Genomic DNA, 18714 nt, shown 5'->3' with positions numbered 1-18714 from the left:
ACTTTGAATTATCAAATTTGTGTATCTTGAAATACTTATTGGTGAAATGAATATCCACCAGAAATTTTTTTTAAGTATATCTTTTTGCTTTATGTTCTTTTGATCTGGTAATTTTTGATCTCTGAGAATCTAATGGTAGAAATAAATTCAAATGTGGACAAAGCTTTCACTCCAAGGGTCAGAGTATTAGTAATAATGAAACCTTAGGAATAATCTTAGTAAAAGCAAGTGAATGAGACATCAGCAATGCTGATGATGAACAAAGTGAGATAAATAATTGTATATCAAATTATAATATCACTTAAGTGAAAAAAGGAACAGGAAAGAGAATACTGTGCTTTGAATGGTGGAACTACAGGCAATATGTTTCTACTTCCTTCTTTTCTATTAGATTTTCTTTAATAATCAAATATTACTGTTTAATAGAAAATAAATATTAAGGCCGGGCGCGGCAGCTCACGCCTGTAATCCCAACACTTTGGGAGGCCAAGACGGATGGATTACGAGGTCAGGAGATAGAGACCATCCTGGCTAACACGGTGAAACCCCGTTTCTACTAAAAATGCAAAAAACTAGCTGGATGTGGTGACAGGCACCTGTAGTCCCAGCTACTCGGGAGGCTGAGGCAGGAGAATGGCGTGAACCCGGGAGGTGGAGCTTGCAGTGAGCCAAGATCGCGCCACTGCACTCCAGCCTGGGCGACAGAGGGAGACTCCGTCTAAAAAAAAAAGAAAAGAAGTATTAAAAGTCTATATTTTCCATGCCAAAGAAATATACTGAGGAAATAGCTTACAAGAATTGAATCTGAGCATGTATGACAATTTAGAAAGAAGTTTAACATATTTATGAGAGTCCCATAATTCAGTGTTTGGCAAACTACGGTGTGCAGGCCAAATCCAGCCTACCATCTGTTTTGATAAAGTTTTAATGAAACACAGTCACATTCATTTGTGGATTGTCTATGGCCACTTCCCTGCTACAGAAACAGAGTTGAAAATTTGTGACAGAGACTATATGGCCCATGAAACCCAATGTGTTTACTATATGACACTTTATAGAACCAGTCTCCTGCCCTCTGTCATTACAAATAAAAGGGATATAGAATAGACTGTAAATGTAAAGTTGCTAATACTTTCCGTTCAAGATTTTAAAATCTTTTAAGTAAAAAAAAAAAAAAAAAGGAAAAAAGTTGATATTCCAAGACATGGATATTTTCTACATTTGAAATCTCCAAACTAAAAAGAAACAAAGAAAAATATTATACAATAGTTTGAACACAGATGGACACCATTTGGCTCTTTATAAGGTAATATGGGCTAGTAAGACAGAGTTATGCTGAGTTTCAGCATAAAATAATATGAAAAAGTATTTAGTATTATTTTATATGTACAGTTTGTAAAGTGCTATTCTAAACAATATTTGTATTTATTTTTTCTTTAGTATGCACAAAAGATACTAAAATCCAACAGACAGTTCTGCGGCAAATTGGGAAAATACCGTATGCCTTTCGCCTGGGCAGTAAGGTAAGTCGACAGTTACAGCCAACAGACCAGAAATACATTTAATGGTGGCATTGGAAGCTTCAGTTTTGAACATTTTTGTGTTGCCTATTATTTTTAATGTGTCTACACCTGGAAAAATGCTAATATGGTCATCTTCATAAACATCTTGAGCTTCCCTGAGAATACATTTCACAAGACAGTTTAGCAATACAGTTTATAATAGAGGGCCGTGACACATGTGCCGTGCGTGCGTGACCAGATATGCTATGGGTTCTTGGTAGATATCAAATCAATGTCATAAATTTTTTTTTTTTTTTTTTTTTTGAGGCGGAGTCTCGCTCTGTCGCCCAGGCTGGAGTGCAGTGGCGCGATCTCGGCTCACTGCAAGCTCCGCCTCCCGGGTTCCCGCCATTCTCCTGCCTCAGCCTCCCGAGTAGCTGGGACTACAGGCGCCGCCACCACGCCTGGCTAATTTTTTTGTATTTTTAGTGGAGACGGGGTTTCATTGTGTTAGCCAGGATGGTCTCGATCTCCTGACCTCGTGATCCGCCCGCCTCGGCCTCCCAAAGTGCTGGGATTACAGGCTTGAGCCACCGCGCCCGGCCCATAAATTGTTTATTATGTGTATTTGACTTAACAAATCTTTGACATTATGTCAGTCTTGAGAGTCTGGTGTGCCTAAAATTCAGATAGCTGCACTATGATTTCTTATGCAGCTGCATGTTTCCATCTATGCGTAGAGCTCAGGTCTATATATGGATGTCCAAAGGAAACCATCAAACCAATCATTTAAACTCATTTGGATTTTGATACTGTTTAGCCTAGCCCAATGTATCAGTACCAGTTGCCTCTCTGAAAGAAAGGCTGAGTTCTGTGGACATAGATGGACACATCATTCACTTGGATGCATAACCTCTTCATGAAGAACCATAATTGCTTTTCAGATCTGTTTAATATCGTCAATTATTATTGTCCTCCTCAATCTCTTTACATCTTTATTAGTATAAGAATTTCTTAAGTGAGGAAGAGCCTGGCATAGACTCATAAGGCTAAAAGGTCAGCAGTGTACACATTGAATGAACTAAGAAAGGTTAGAGCTACCGGCCGGGCATGGTAGCTCACACCTGTAATCCCAGCACTTTGGGAGGCCGAGACAGGCAGATCCCGAGGTCAGGAGTTCGAGACCAGCCTGGCCAACATGGTGAAACCCCTGTCTCTCTAAAAATACAAAAATTAGCCAGGTGTGGTGGCAAATAATACAGCCCATCAAATATTCATTTGAACTTTGGTAACATTATCTCAATGTATCCAACTTTAACATCCAGAAGGACGAGAGAACCTATTAATTATGCCATTTTTAAGTCTCACAGTTCCCAGTGATGTATATTCAGAGTAAACTCACCAATATCTGTCATAATTTTGAGGTTGTTATTTGAAGTTGGAGATGAGTAGGTGTAGGAAGGAGAAATGTGGAAGTCTGGGCAGCAGTAAACCAAGATAGATTCATGCAGTCTCCAGGAATTAGTTTGCCCTAAGGCAGTGCCATAGCAAGGGAGGGAGAGTCTAGGCCTGGGAGTCTGATAAACATTGCAGATCAGGCCACTACTTACTGTGACTTGGAACAAGTTTCTTCTCCAAGTCTCAAGGTTCCCAGCTATAAATTGAAGCTGACAATACCTGCCTTATGAACAGTATGTGCAATCTCAAGTGCAGAAGCATTTGGCATAAAATAGCTCATGGATAGTACTTTATCCTCCCTTTTCTATCTCTTTCTATAGGAACAACTAATGCCAGGACATTCTGCATGAAAAAAGATGGTATTTAGAGCTACAAAACCCTTCGTAATGAATTTGTTTTTATTTCTCATAAGCTTTAAGAGAAAGGCTAACTAATTATAATTCACTGATTAAACATTTTTTGTATTCTTAAGCATTCTCAGTTCCCTCCAGAAAACCTACTGGGGCAAGTAGAGGCAAGATGTCTGTTGTGAAATATTCCAGTATAACAAAAGTACAATAGTGCACACATTTTTCACTTTAAGGATCCAACATTGCTCTGAGACTTTAGAAGCAGGCGTTTTAGGGCCAGACAGAACTGAGCTCAAAATCCTAACTCTGGCCAGGCATGGTGGGCCATGCCTATAATCCCAACACTTTAGGAGGCCAAGGTCTCCTGGAGGTTCGCTTAAGGCCAGGAGTTCTAGATCAGCCTGGGCAGCATAATGAGACCCAATCTCTAAGAAACTTTTAAAAAATTAACCAAGAGTGGTAGCGTACACCTGTAGTCCTAGCCACTCAGGAGGTTGAGATAGCAGTATCACATGAGCCCAGAAGCTGGAAGTTGCAGTGAACTATGGTAGTAGTGCACTCCAACCTGGGCAACAGAGTGAGACCCTGTTTCTAAAAAAAGAAAAAAGAAAAAAAAACCACTCTATCCTTTATTAGCCAAGTGAGCTTGGGCAAGTTCCTTATAACCTGACTTTACCTATTTTTTTTAATCTACAAAAGAGGAAAATAAGAATATCTAATTTACTGGTATAAGGATTAAGGAGCACAGATATGTACCCTATAAAAAACTGTTATTTTTAGAAGTCATTTTTTTCTAATATTATTATTACTAGAAGTCACTTACAGAGATCATAGTTACGTCACCAAGTCCCCTTTTCTGATAAATTTGGGGCAGTGAAGAACAATATAAAGGAGAGAAGTCAATGAATTACCCATTATTGAAAGAACCTGAGAAGTCAGGCGAAGGGACAATCCTGCTTTGAAGTAAAATAAGTAAAATAAGCTGGAAGAAAGACAGATGAAGTCTCTAGGGAGGCTGACAGTATTACTGACTATTGAAATGATTCCTAGGATAGGAAAGCCAGTGAAACCACAAGCTTAGACCATATGAATGCCCAATTAGTGGTCTGGTTGTAGGTTAGGAAACAGCACCAACCCGTGTATATACACATGTGATTTACTTCCACATAAGTTTCTCACAACTGAGAAAAATAGTTAGCAGGACAATTCTAAAGATATGTCAAACCATTTGGATTACCTAACCACAAAAAAGTACAAAAGATCCAGCCAAAGATTTTAATTCCTCTTTCACAATGTAGAAACTGCTTCAAATAAGTATGGACAGCATCAGAGGAAGGCTGATTGTTGCCCATGTTTTTACCAGCTTCCTGACATACTTCAATACCTAATTGATAAGGCTGATTTTGAGGCTACTGCTCCTTCCTGTTACGCTTTCTAGATTGCAGTTTGTTCCAAAGTAAAGCTTTCAGTGCGCCCTAAGACGTGTTGGCCCTTACAATCAACTGTCATTAAAAAGTAGAACTGACAATTTAGATTATGACCATATTTTTACCCACATCTAATCATCCCACCCACTGCAGTACGCACAGATGCTCATCGCTGTGAACAACGTTTTTTTCTGAAATTAATTTGGTGTTCTTATATTTGGCACCAGCTGCAGTGCCATTTTACAGTGAAAAGGTTATCCTTGGGGGAGGAATAGAGAACACATACAGACGACTACACAAAGTATTTTATACTCATTGACTCGGGAGAAAACTGACCCTTCCGAATGTGTCAGGTTGTGAATGGATCTCTTTCCGTGCATATCATCCCCAGAATCCTATGTGCCAGCATCCTTGCAAGGACTCTTTTGTGATTTCCTTGACTACCTCATTTGATATTCTAAATGGACCAGCACTCAACACTGACTTTTTTTTTAATTAAGCAAAATTAAAATAAACATTTCATTCTCATATCTCTACAATTATGGAAGGTGCACAGTACAACTGTCACTTAAGATTCCCATACTGACAACGTCTTCAACAAATGGTCGTCCAACTTCTGTTTGACTCCTTCCAGTGACAAAAACCCAAGTGCACCCCACAGTGCTTCCTTCTGTCTGTCTTTGTAGAGCTCTAATTATTAAATAATTTATTTTTCAAAATCATCTTCAGCTATCTGAAAACCACTTTTATGTGTTTTCTTCCATAGACACACACACACACAAAACATATGTCTACTTCATTCTGCACATCATGGTTATTCATGCTGTTTGTGAATGAATCTATCAGGGACATCTAAGGTTCTTTTCCTTTGGGCAAGAAAACAAAAAAACTTACACGAGTGGTTTTGGAATGGCTGGGCCATATTTCATGATTCCTACAATCATACCCCAAATATTATGGTGCTGACACCCTCACAATATACTGACCACTTATCAACTGTAGCAGTTGGAACTAGGTGTTCCAGCCATCACAAAACCATCTGTGTAAATGAATCAGTTCTTTTATCTCCTGCCATATACATATATATGTATATATACACACACATGCATATATACATATACACACATATACATACATATACACATACACATATATACATATATACACATATATATACTTTTTCTTTTTTTTTTTTTTTTTTTTTTTTTTTTTGAGACGGAGTCTCTCTCTGTCGCCCAGGCTGGAGTGCAGTGGCGCGATCTCGGCTCACTGCAAGCTCCGCCTCCCGGGTTCACGCCATTCTCCTGCCTCAGCCTCCGGAGTAGCTGGGACTACAGGCGCCCGCCCATCACCATGCCCGGCTAAATTTTTGTATTTTTTTTTAGTAGAGACGGGGTTTCACCGTGTTCGCCAGGATGGCCTCGATCTCCTGACCTCGTGATCCGCCCACCTCGGCCTCCCAAAGTGCTGGGATTACAGGCTTGAGCCACTGCGCCCGGCCTACTTTTTCTTTTGAGACGGAGTCTCACTGTGTCGCCAGGCTGAAGTGCAGTGGCACAATCGCGGCTCACTGCAACCTTCACCCCCCAGCTTCAAGGATTCTCCTGCCTCAGCCTCCTAACTAGTTGGGATTACAGGTGCACGTCACCATGCCCAGCTAGTTTTTGTGTTTTTTAGTAGAGATGGGGTTTCACCATGTTAGCCAGGCTGGTCTCAATCTCCTGACCTCGTGATTCCCCCATCTTGGCCTCCTAAAGTGCTGGGATTACAGGCGGTCACCGTGCCCAGCTACCAGTTATATATTTCTTGAGCAGCCGCAGGTTGTATGGCACTGTGAGCAAAACTTCTCCCATGGTGCTGTACTCTTCATTCTTTTTATGAAAAGTGTCCAGTGTAAGTGAGCAATTTCCATGACAGAGTTGTGGATAAGAGCAAATTGAGTTCCACAATTAACATCTATCAATAAATGGAAGTCACTAATTAATTAAAAAGTTATTGCTCAAGCTCAGTTTAGCTTCCTCTCATATTGGGAATTGTGTCATATTAGTTTCAACATGTGATGCACTGAAACAAATGCCCTTTATAATATTTAAATAAAAATAATGTTCATGTAATATTTTTATTCTTTCTCCCCAATGTTATTTGCCTTTTTACCTTCCCTCATTCACTACTTAACAGAGAAAAAATGAGGAGACAAGTTGAAGGAGTCTAAAAATATCATTCTGATAAAATCTTAGCCTATTTTCTTTTAGTGTTCTATTTAACACTAAAGTTGTATAATCTGATATCTGTTTAAATGGTCATCTCAGCCTGTGCATTGAATTCTTCGGTTAACTTAAAGAGTGATGAAACATTCTAGTTAAGGCCCTACATTAGAAGAAGTAAGAATTCAGTATTTCTCTAACACTGAAGTAAGAATTCAATATTTATTTCTCTAACATTGAAGAAAATATATGGGTCTAATTTTTTTGGACCACACATTGATGAGATATGAGGAACTTCATGTAAAACTGACATCTAAGCATGGTACGTATGTGAAGCAAGTATTGTCTGATGTTGCTATATTATTTGGACAAAAGCTATTTATGTGTTTCAACTAAGCCTAACTTTCCTTGGTTCCAATGAAATAGACCAAGGAAGGAAATAAGTGGCTAGGATTCATGGTGTTCTCTTTCTTTAAAACAAAAGTCTGACTCAGGTGCCTTCCATATTATCTTTGTCTCTGTCCTAAAAGTTAGGACATGGGTACATTTAGCTCCATGAAAATGTGTCAAGAGTATGGCCTTCCACACTCACATATACAACCTTATCCCTGTTCCACCACTTGTAAATCCTAGTAATGCCACTCAAATTGAAGTGACTCTGTCCTGCCCAGGTTTAAGGTGTCTTGAAGAAATAATTTAAAAGAATAACTTGTGTTCCTATTCTTTTCCACTTCCCTAATACTCCAAGGTTTTGACACAAGTTATTAAATGTGAGACATCATAAAAAATACAGTTGTAATGTGGAATGTTATCACTTTGGATACAGTTAAAAATAAAAAATTAAAGATAACAAAAATAAAGTGTATAAATGAAACATTTGTATAAGAAGTTTTCTGTCTTTTTATTTTGTAAGTTCTTAGAGCTTCTCTGGTTATAAATGAGAAGTTTAATTAATATAGTCACCTTAAAAACACAACTTTATAAACAATATCCAAATACCAACCTGAATAAATATTTTCTTTCAGATCAGTATTTAAGGACAACCAGGGAAATGTGGACAGAGACTCAAGATTTTCACCATTGTTTAGACAAGAAAGTAGCAAGATTTCAACCGAGGACCTGATTAAACTAGTATCAGATTATAGAAGGTATGTTTTTTTAATACTCTTGAAATTAACAAAAATCAGCCATGTTGATTTGTTATCGCTTCATAAATACCTGAGGATCTGATTCCCGAATGCCCAAACCTCCAGAAAGCAGACATTTTTCAGGTGACTTCACATATGCCCAAATAGTGCCACAAAGGCAAAAACTGCTAGAATTGTATGGAAGGACTGTGAAATGTTAAACTGTATCAGTTATTTATTGCTGTATAACAAACCACCTCAAAACTTAATGGTTTAAAATAACAACACTGCGACAGTAGTTATACTCCTGAGTCCACAATTTGAGCACATCTGAGTGAGGAGAGCTTATCTCTTCCACACATGGCATGGGCTGAGAGAGATCAGCTGGGGTCAGAGGATCCACTTTCAAGATGGCTCGTTTGGTTTTCAGCCAATCAGTGCTGGCTGTTGGCTGGAAACTCAGCGGGGACTATGAGCTAGATATCTCAGTTCTCTGTGGGGTCCTCTTCATGAAATTCTTTGACTTCCTTAGGCGTGGTGGCTGCGTTTTAAAAGTAAGTGTCTCGAGGGCAGGAAATGACCACTGTTGATTTCAGTTTGGGGCCCAGAAGCTGTTACAGTGCCATGTCTGCCAAAGTCACCTATCAAGCTGTCACAGAGCACAGACACAGTACTTAGATTCAAAGGAAGGAAGCATAGACATCTCTCAGTAGGGGGAGTATTAAACAATTTTAGGACAATGTTTTACAGTTATTTTGCTGTAAATATAATCACTCATAACAGCTCTGTCATTCAAATACTTTTAGAAAAGACAGTGGAAATTATTGCCAAAACAGAAAACATATACATGCCACAACATTTTTTAAATGAATAACCATACATCCAACATCTGATGATGACGAGGTCGCTCATTACAAGCTACTTATCATGAACTTCTGACCCTCTAATATACACACAGTATTCTTGTACTTTTTGTTCCCAAATATTGACTCTCTGCCTCTCCCATCTAAGAATCAACAATCTCCAATCCTTTAATTCATTTATGCAAAATGAAAATAATATAATATTATGAAGCAAGAACAGTTAATATTTTCCGCAGCTTCTGGAGAGGACATACTCTATGTGACAAGTTTTGCCAATGTTTTGTTGATGATGTTGTTCTGAAAATTATATAAATCTTAGAAAGCAAAATAAAAATGGGAAGTAACATCTTGAAGGAGTCTGGAACCTGTCTGACTTATTTTTGATGCTATAAGACCATTCCTGCCAGATGCAGTGGCTCACACCTGTAATTCCAACACTTTGGGAGGCTAAGACAGGAGGATGGCTTGAACCCAGAAGTTCCAGACCAGCCTTGGCAACACAGTAGCAACATCATCTCTAATAAAACTTTTAAAAATTATCTGGGTGCGGTATCATGTGCCTGTCGTCCTAAATACTCTGGAGGCTGAAGTGGGAAGATCCCTTGAGACTGGAAGGTTGAGGCTGCAGTGAGCCACGACTGCACTACTGCATTCCAGCCTGGGTGACAGAGTAAGACCCTGTCTCAAAAAAAAAAAAAGGACCACTTCTTACATGGAGAGAGCTTCCTCCCCTTTAAAGTAATCAAACATCCTGGCCAAAACCCATACCATAGCCTTCCTAAGGCCCAGCCTTTCCTCTTTACCTTTTTGCCAGTATACTGAAGCGTGAAAGGCTATAATGCTGAGCAGAAGAGAATAGGTAGAAGGTTCTGGGGTGATCTGTTATAAATAGAAAAAAACAAACTCTTACAAAACCCATGTTATCAGTGAATAGCAAGGAAAATTAATACTGTGTAAATTAAGAGGGCACCCTAGAATACACAACGCAGTGCTGACATTAAATTATTTCATGTCAGCCTCACACTTTATGGCCTTTATTCTCAGTGGTGTGCTGACAAATGTTTCACAACCAACTCTTTAAGGGAACAACGGACTTGTGCTGATGGCCGGTGTCTATCTACTATTGCTGATTCCAACCTACCAATGGGGCTTCACTGAACATAGAGTTAGCAAGAGATGTGCACCCTAATACAGCGTTTCCACCATATAGTTAGAGATGTACAGATAATCTTACCATGTAGTGAAATAATCAGAAAGTGGTGAATTTTGAGTACTTACTACCTTTGTGTTTAATATAATTTCTTTCATAAGTTTATTTAACTTAATTTATATTAATGGCCGTGTTTAGCTGTCAAGCAAAATTCCTAAAAATTGAACATTCAGCTCTCACAGCTGAGAAGAGCTGACTCTGACCCATCACTGTAATTATTCCACCTTTCAAAGTAGATTTCCTGAGACTTGCAACTGTTATCAGCAGCTTTCACACTACTCTAAAGGAAGACTGGCGAGAGGTTTTAATAGAGAGAGAGTAGGAGGGAAATGGGAGGACTTGAGCCAGGGAGTGCATGTGAGTGGGAGACAGGTGGGGAAGGGGTGTCCGCATACACTATAGGGGTGAGAGAGCAGAAGAAACAGGGCTCAGGGAAGGGTCCCCCTCCTCCTTGTTTGTTGGTGAAGAGGAAGAATATGGACCGTCCACTTGGCAATTGTAGCAAAGACCAAGCTTGCTCTCAAAACTTCTTAAAATTCATTATGAGAGTGCATTACTTAAGCCACTTTAAATACTGTTAGCTTTTGTTAATAAAAACTCCATAATTTACTCTCATACTTTTTTGATCATTTTTGTGTTATCTGAAGTAGAAGGAAATACATTTAAAATCTTTTTCAGAAAATCTGTCACTTGACCCCTCCCTGATTTGTATTTTTATTTGCAGTATCACATGTATTTTAGTTTGCAAAATTAAACCAGCTAAATAAATTATTCACAAGATTATTTGGGAATCTGCTGTTTACCCTTAACAAAACTCAGAATTATAGATGACTGCTTTTTCTTGAAAATTGGAATAATACTCTGTGTGTGTGTGTGTGTGTGTGTGTGTGTGTGTGTGTGTGTGTGTGTGTGTGTTTCCTTGCTCATGGACTCTTCCAGGGCCGACAGAATAAGCAAAATGCAGACCATTCCTGGAAGCCTGGATATTGCTGTTGACAACGTTCCCTTGGAGCATCCAAGTATGATGATGATGTCATGGTTTGGTTGCCGAGTTTTGAATATTGAATAGTTAGTGGGTTTTTTTGGTTGGTTGGTTGGTTGGCTAGTTGGTTGGTTACAAGGTTTTGGGGTTTTTTCCCCCCAAAAGTTTAAATATGTGGAATTCATGATGCTACAGAAATGTGGAGCTTCTTTTTGCTTCACTAAGACAGATGATGAGTTTTGTAGAGCAAGAACTATAATCAGGGTAACCTAACACTTACCTGGTATGCACCATGTACCCAACAAGGTATTAAATTACGTCTTTTAATCCTCAAAACCCTGGAGGGTTTCAAAGAAGGAAAGTCAGATTTGGATAGATTAACAAACCAATAATCCATAACGGGAGAACATGCTTCCATTGAGTGAGTTCCTCTCACTCAAAATAGAGGCTAGTTCTGCCATACTGTGCTGCCAGAGGGTTACTCTGAACACTATGTGTAAGCACTCAAGTGGCCATGCAATGATTATAACTCAAATATTGTCAGACTCTGTTATTATACAGAGAACATAATTTTTTTTAGAATATGGTCAAAAGTATTGTCAGTAAAAAAAAACTGAATTTTAGAAGGCACTTTTATTAACTTTATAAGAGTTTCAGAATTTAATTTTTAAGTGGTAAAATTGGTTTCTTTTGTTATTTCTGATTCTACCTTTTAGTGACTTTCTCAGCAATGCAAAAAAAAAAAAAAAAAAAAAGAATAAAGGCCTCCTATAATGAACTCTAAACAGGGAAAGGACTATTGACATGGGATATTTGGATTACCATTGCGGTATTAAGTTTTCCATCCTTGTAACTTTCTACAAATAATTTTAATATGAAATGTAATGAGCATTCTAACTTAAGCCATGGCTCGAAATCATTTTTATATTGATTGATGTGAAAAAGCAGAGGGTAAACTAAGCCATTTCCTCTACCTGATTTGGGGATCATTGTTTTTATTACCTATGGAAATGAAACATGACAAATGAGGCACTCAATATTCTCTTTGGAAGAAGGGTAGAATCTTAGAGAAATCTGAACACATAATAAAAATATCATAATTGGTTTTTGAAAAAAGAAAACCATAATCTGATTCTCAAGCATTCATAGCTAATCATTTTGCTTTTTAGAACACAGTCAGATTCCAGGTGGAGTAAAGAGAGGTAGAAGACCTTGGTCTTTCAGTACCACAACTTCAGCCTTCAAACTGTTTGGTGACAGAAGTTTTGATTTATAAATTCCTAATCATTATTTCTTAAGCTGTTCCTCCAAGAGTAGGTTTTAAAAGGTGATACAAACTGAACAGAAAAATAAATAAACTGTATCTACTGATGAAGAGAGGGGCTTCAGGCCCGTGCTGTGAAATCCATTCTGTAGAGAGATATTGCTATTAATCTAACTGTTACTATCAGTAATATATCTAATGGACAAAGCTTTGTTCAGCCATATATCAGAATATGTATTATTTTTATAGTGTTATAGCAAAGATTCATGGATTATTATAATATATGGTTATTATGTTCAGCAGTTCATTAGTTAAAATTTGTTTTTATGGGAAGCTTAATACAAAAAGAAAATAGTTATAAATCTGTCTAAAAGATTTACTGCTTTTTCTGAGACATCAGTTTTAATATTAAATATGTAGCTTGTTAATCTGCCATGCCCACCTCCTACAAATTTTTCCTGGTAGCGTAAGTTAATATCCATTGGTGTACAAGCCAGGAGTTTCTATCTTGAGTGGGTTCATTTTAAAATATGTTAAGTATTGTTCACTTTAAAAGAACCATATTAAATGACAAACTCTTATTTTCTGATTTTTTAAGATTGTGTAACATCGTCCTTTATCCCTGTCAAGCCTTTCAACATGATGGCTCAAACAGAACCCACAGTGGAGGTGGAAGAATTTGTTTACGACTCAACAAAGTATTGTCGGCCTTATAGAGTATATAAAAATCAAATTTATGTTTACCCCAGACACCTCAAGTATGATAGTCAGAAATGCTTCAACAAGGTATGATATAAGTTTCTGAGATATCATCTTTTCTTTTCACCATATTTAGACCATATACGATAGTTCCTGAATGTGCAAATACAAATTACTATAGGGCAGCACTTTCTCATAGAAAACCTTTTGGAGAAAATGTTTAGTAAGAGGCAGAGATGAGTTTTATCTTAGAAGTGTTTAAGGATGCAGTTTTGTAGCATATTAATAATCTTTTCTAAATCAGTCTTAAATAATTTTGTTCTAGACCATTTTTTTTAGTTTCTTAAGATACTCTAAAAATAGCATGCCTGCCCCCCTTTCAATATGAGCTTTTACTTCCCTTTTAAGTACACTCTCCAGATCCTTCTGTTATTTCAGAACATCACGGATAATGTCACAAGAAAATGTTGGATATTTTACATTTTTCGGATTTAATTAGAAGCTACTTATTTTAGGCACTTGGATTTTTTTATGTTATTTGATAGGAAATTACAATTTCATTTTTTCTCTCCATAATTTCAGGCACGAAATATAACTGTGTGCATTGAATTCAAAAATTCCGATGAAGAAAGTGCCATGCCCCTGAAGGTGAGCCAAGTCAGCAAAGGCACCCAGCATCAAGGGGGAAGGCAGGTGCAGGGATTCTTTCCACCATTGTGGGGCTTTTTATGTGCGTGTGGTTGAAAGAGCAGTAATTTAATACATTTGTTTTAGATCTGAAACGTACCTGATTTAACAGTCATCATTAACTAGATCTGTTAGAAATCCCAGTCTCATAGCTCTTTTAGCTTTTCATGACTTGGGAAAAAAGGACACATTTTTTAAATGAATAACCATACATCCAACATCTGATGATGACGAAGTCTTTCATTACGAGCTGCTTATCATGAACTTCTGGCCCTCTAATGTACACACAGTATTCTTGTACCTTTTGTTCCCAAATATTGACTCTCTGCTTCTCCCATCTAAAAATCAACAATCTCCAAGGTAAATGCCGAGACTCCCCTGTGGAAGACATTGCCTTTTTCAAAGATTAGCCTGCCTCTCGGTTCAGCGTGCTTGATTTAAAACAGAACACCCAGCCGGCCCTCGTGTGGTCTGCGCAGCAGCACTGCTGCATACTGGCCCAACGTCTAACGCAGGGGCCCGTGGGATGCCCACAGTTATGGAAGGTGCACGTGGCCAAGTGCCTGAGGAACTGGAAAAATGGCTCTGGGAAGTCAGTCCCGGTTGCTGATCACGCGATTTAGTATGCTCCATAAAACTGTGAGGTTTGCAGGCACTGTGCTGTTTTCACTCTACAAAGCTGCAACTGGATGGCATTTTTTAGAGTTCACATTTGATATATAATATGCAGTTTTTATTTTAGGGATTTCAAACAACATAAAGTAACCCATTAAAACTCAGGGGGAAATTATTTGTAGTGGGCCTGCTGCCGATCTTACCAGCTTCGGCAAATCAAAGAATGAGGTAGTAGAGGACAAAACTAATTTCTAACTAACCCCCACCATTCTCTGTGGTAGTCTCTTAAAGCACTCTGTCTGGTACAAATTGAGTCCTCTAATTTGTAGCATTATTCAGAAGAACAATAATCAATTTGAGTGATTGAATTAATCAGGCACAGTAAAGAGAGTCTTTAAAAAAAAAAAAACTCTTGAGCCACTGTCAGCATCCACTGGCACCAAACTCGAAAACAGCGTTAGCATCAGGAGAGAAAAATTCAAGTGAAATATAATTGTTAAGCAAACAGAGGCAATGATCAGATGGCAAGCACATCTGGCCTGTAAAGCAATGTTTTTACATGGAAAATTGTAGAAAAGAAGAACAATCACAGGTGGGTCCCCGGCTTCACTGCATTCTAAAATACCACACAGAGATACAGCAAAATCAAATGTCAGACGCCACAAGAGGGGTCTTGAGTTTTGGACAAAGGGGGCTTATAAGTTATAAGGAAGTGCCATATCACAGCCCCTGGCCTGATTCGGGGCTGGATAGAATAGTAACTTACTGTGGTGGAAACGGAAACCAGCCCTATCCCAGAAGCTGGCGTGTCAGGGGCTGGGGTCCAACCAACTCTTGTGGTTGCATAAGACCTTAACTCTAGATCAGAGCTGGTTCCATGGGGCCTGTATTACTCTGTTCTCACACTGCACTGGGTAATTTATAAAGAAAAGAGATTTAATTGACTCATAGTTCTGCATGGCTGGGGAGGCCTCAGAAAACTTACAGTCATGGTGGAAGGGGAACAGGCACGTCTTACATGGTGGTAGGCGAGAGAGAGAGAGAGCACCTGTGTGAGAGCAGGAAAAACTGCCATTTATAAAACCATCAGATCTCTTGAGAATTCATTGACTGTCATGAGAACAGCATAGGGGAAACTGCCCCCAGGATCCAATCACTTCCTTCCCTCAGCATGTGGGGATAATAATTCAAGATGAGATTTGGGTGGGGACACAAAGTCTAACCATATCAGGGCCTGTTCAGGAAGCCATTCTATAGGAATCAGTCTTAAACAAGTTAGACCTTATCCCATGTAAATCGAGAGTCAGATTGGTCCAGGTGATACTCATGGGCTAGGGGAGGTCCTCAAACACTGACCATTGTCTCGGGTCATTGTCTGAATCATTGCTATTGTCCTGGGGTTGGTAACTGAAGAGTTATGGCCTTTTTTTCACTCAGGGATGATTTCAGACACTCATAATTGTTCAATTCATAACTTTTTAAACAGTGTATTTAGGACCCCAACCCCAGCCGGTGAACAGGCTCTTGACACTGTCACAAGAAGGATTTCAAGGATGACTCAGAAAATAGTGAAAGTACAGAGATTTACTGTGAAGCAAAAAGTACACACTCAGGAAAGAAGAGTGTGGGTGTACTCAAGAGAGACATTCGTCTGCAAGAAGGTTTAGGGCTTCTATCTTTATGGGTTTCTTTACATTCATGAAGATGTCTAAAGAAAGGTGACGATGTATCAGAATTGTGGTGCCACCTATATTTATAGCAAATATGGGTGTTTGCAGAACTGCCCAGGTGCTGGTGGAAGTGTAATTTAGTATGTTAATGGGCATATAATGAGGTCCTGGGAGAAACCTAGGTCAAATCCAGCACCATGCTGGGTACAGTTGGTCTTAGCCAGCTTGGCCCACATCTTATTTTTTAGGGTCTTATTGGCCACTGACTTATGGAGCTATTTCAACAGTATCCTTTTTGCTAGTCATGTGAAACCTCTGCCTGGAATTGTCTGTTCTCCTATGGCCACCCTGTATTATTCCTGTCTCACAGGTATTTGGCCCTGGTGTATTATCTATATGATGAATGAAAGCCATCAAATTATCTTCAGCAGCTTTCACTGTATAATAAATGCAGGGTAGTAGGCCAAAGAAGTTAAAAGTTAATTAGATGCCAGCTTAGCCTGGCAAGTTATCACAAAGTTTGCCATTGTCCCAGGGTTGGTACTGAAGAGTTGTGGCCTTTTTTTCACCCAGGGATAATTTCAGACACTTACAATTGTTCAACTCATAACTTTTTAAACAGTGTATTTATGGAAAACCTGGAGGGACCATCTTCACCTCAGCCGCCTACACAGCAGTTCTGCACCACTCTCAGAATCCAGATTTCTCAGATGAGGTAAGAGCCAGCCCTCCACTGTCCCCTGCAGCTCCTAAGAAAGGTGGGTGAATGGTCAGATAACTGTGTAGTGAGAAACACTCTCTCTAGACCTCATTAGACTCAGGACATGCCTTGGCCGGTGTATACTTACCAAGATTTCTAAACTATATTAATTGACAATTGTTCCAGGAGTACATTGCAAATTCATGTATTTCAGGACAGGAGTGACCTTTTAAAAAAATGGGATGCTGGCCAGGTGCAGTGGCTCACGCCTGTAATCCCAGCACTTTGGGAGGCCGAAGCAGGCAGATCACCATCCTGGTCAACATGGTGAAACCCCGTCTCTGCTAAAAATACAAAAATTAGCTGGGTGTGGTGGCACGTGCCTGTAATCCCAGCTACTCTGGAGGCTGAGGCAGGAAACCCTCTTGAACCAGGGAGTCGGAGGCTGTGGTGAGCCGAGATCACACCACTGCACTCCAGCCTAACAACAGAACAAGACTCCATCTCAACTAAAAACATTAAAATTTAAATTTAAAAAAATATGCTTTTAGTGCTGGCATATATCTTTTCTTCTTTTCTTTTTCAGTGAATTTTTTTTTCTTTTATTTCACTAGCTAGTGAAGAGATTGTGTTAAATAGCTTTACCAATGAATGGCAGCATTTCATGTCATAAGGAAGAGAGCAGAGAACTAGAGCCTGAGCCAATTACATTGCTTATGACATGCCTGAACTTAAGTGAGCTTGGACCCTGTCATCTCTAAACATGACAGGGAACAAGCCTTGCCCTGGCAGGCTTTCAGGACTCTTGCAGTGTGCGAAGCCTCAAGCTAAATTCCATGCACACATCATCTCCCTTAATCCCCACAGTAATTCCAAGAAGTTGGTACTATTATTACCTCCCTATTTGATGGATGAGAAAACTATGGCTCAGAGAAGTCAAGTAACTTTACCAAGGGTACATAATAAGTGAGAGAAATCAAACCAGGCCATGTGACTCCAGAGCCTGAAGCTTCACCCTTTTCCTCTAACACACAGAAAGTCATTGGGCTCATGGTCAATTACTATACACATGTTAGCTTACATTACAAACAACTTTAGACAAACAAATTTCAGTGATAAAATTTAATTTCTAACCGTAAAGTGAAGGTCTGACTAGTGCAGCCTGCTGATGGGATGCCTGAGATTCATAATATCACACCTTTTATAGGCATTTTCTATGGCTGCTTTCACACATTACCAGCATTTAGCAGCTTAAAACAGCATGCAACTGTTATCTTACTGTTTTGTTGTTCCGAAGTCTGAAATGGCTCACAGGGCTAAAATCGAGCTTGCAGCAGGGCTACGAGCCTTCAGGAGGTTCTAGGGAAGATTCCAGTTCCTCTCCTTTTCCAGCTTCTAGAGGCTGCCCACATTTCTTGGCTTTTGAGCCTTCCCGACAATCCCATCACTCTGACCTCGGCTTCTGTTCTCACTTCTCTTATGACCCTGCCTTCCTCTTATGAGGACCTTTGTGATGACACTGCTCATTTGGAAAATCCAGGATAATCTCCCCATCTCGTGGTCCTTAACTTAATCACATCTGTTAAGTCCTATTTACCATGTAAGGTAGCATATTGGCAGAATTAGAACATTCAGGACATCTAGCGGGTGGTGTCTTTCTGCCTCCCACAGTGTGCACAGTAATCATTTCAAAACTAATTAAAGGAACACCAATGAAACACCTGCCTGACATTATTTCACTCTTCCATGTACAGTCAGTGCTCCTTAATTTTTCCCCCACAAATTCAGGACAGAAAGTGAAATACAGTTCAGGGAAAACCATGATCACATTACAGAATATTTACTGTTATCGGTTGACCAAAGGGTTGACAAAGCCCATCTGGAAGATGCTTTTTCTGTAGATATATGATTTTTTTGAAAAAATTAATATTCTTACTGTTCTTAACTGTTTTAATC

General features: G+C 39.1%; 1 protein-coding gene across 20 annotated transcripts in view; it reads left to right on the top strand.

Moving 5' to 3' along the window:
* DOCK10 (dedicator of cytokinesis 10) overlaps positions 1–18714 on the top strand; it is a 280766-nt gene that overhangs the window by 179982 nt on the left and 82070 nt on the right. For 17 of the 20 annotated variants that reach the window (XR_012421525.1, XM_074010334.1, XM_065526527.1 and 14 more), the window contains exons 14-19: positions 1441–1523; positions 7967–8089; positions 11081–11160; positions 12986–13173; positions 13669–13734; positions 16681–16773. Coding sequence is in view for 19 of the 20 variants with exons in the window: in XM_074010334.1 (XP_073866435.1) it covers positions 1441–1523; positions 7967–8089; positions 11081–11160; positions 12986–13173; positions 13669–13734; positions 16681–16773 (633 nt within the window). In the remaining variant the exon portion in view is untranslated. The remainder of the gene's footprint in view (positions 1–1440; positions 1524–7966; positions 8090–11080; positions 11161–12985; positions 13174–13668; positions 13735–16680; positions 16774–18714) is intronic. The other 3 variants (XM_074010337.1, XM_074010338.1, XM_074010336.1) reach the window with 1 other exon arrangement.

The sequence above is a fragment of the Macaca fascicularis genome, chromosome 12 (genome assembly GCF_037993035.2).
Source record: "Macaca fascicularis isolate 582-1 chromosome 12, T2T-MFA8v1.1".
Lineage (NCBI taxonomy): Eukaryota > Metazoa > Chordata > Mammalia > Primates > Cercopithecidae > Macaca > Macaca fascicularis.
This window is presented reverse-complemented; position numbering and strand designations above follow the sequence as displayed.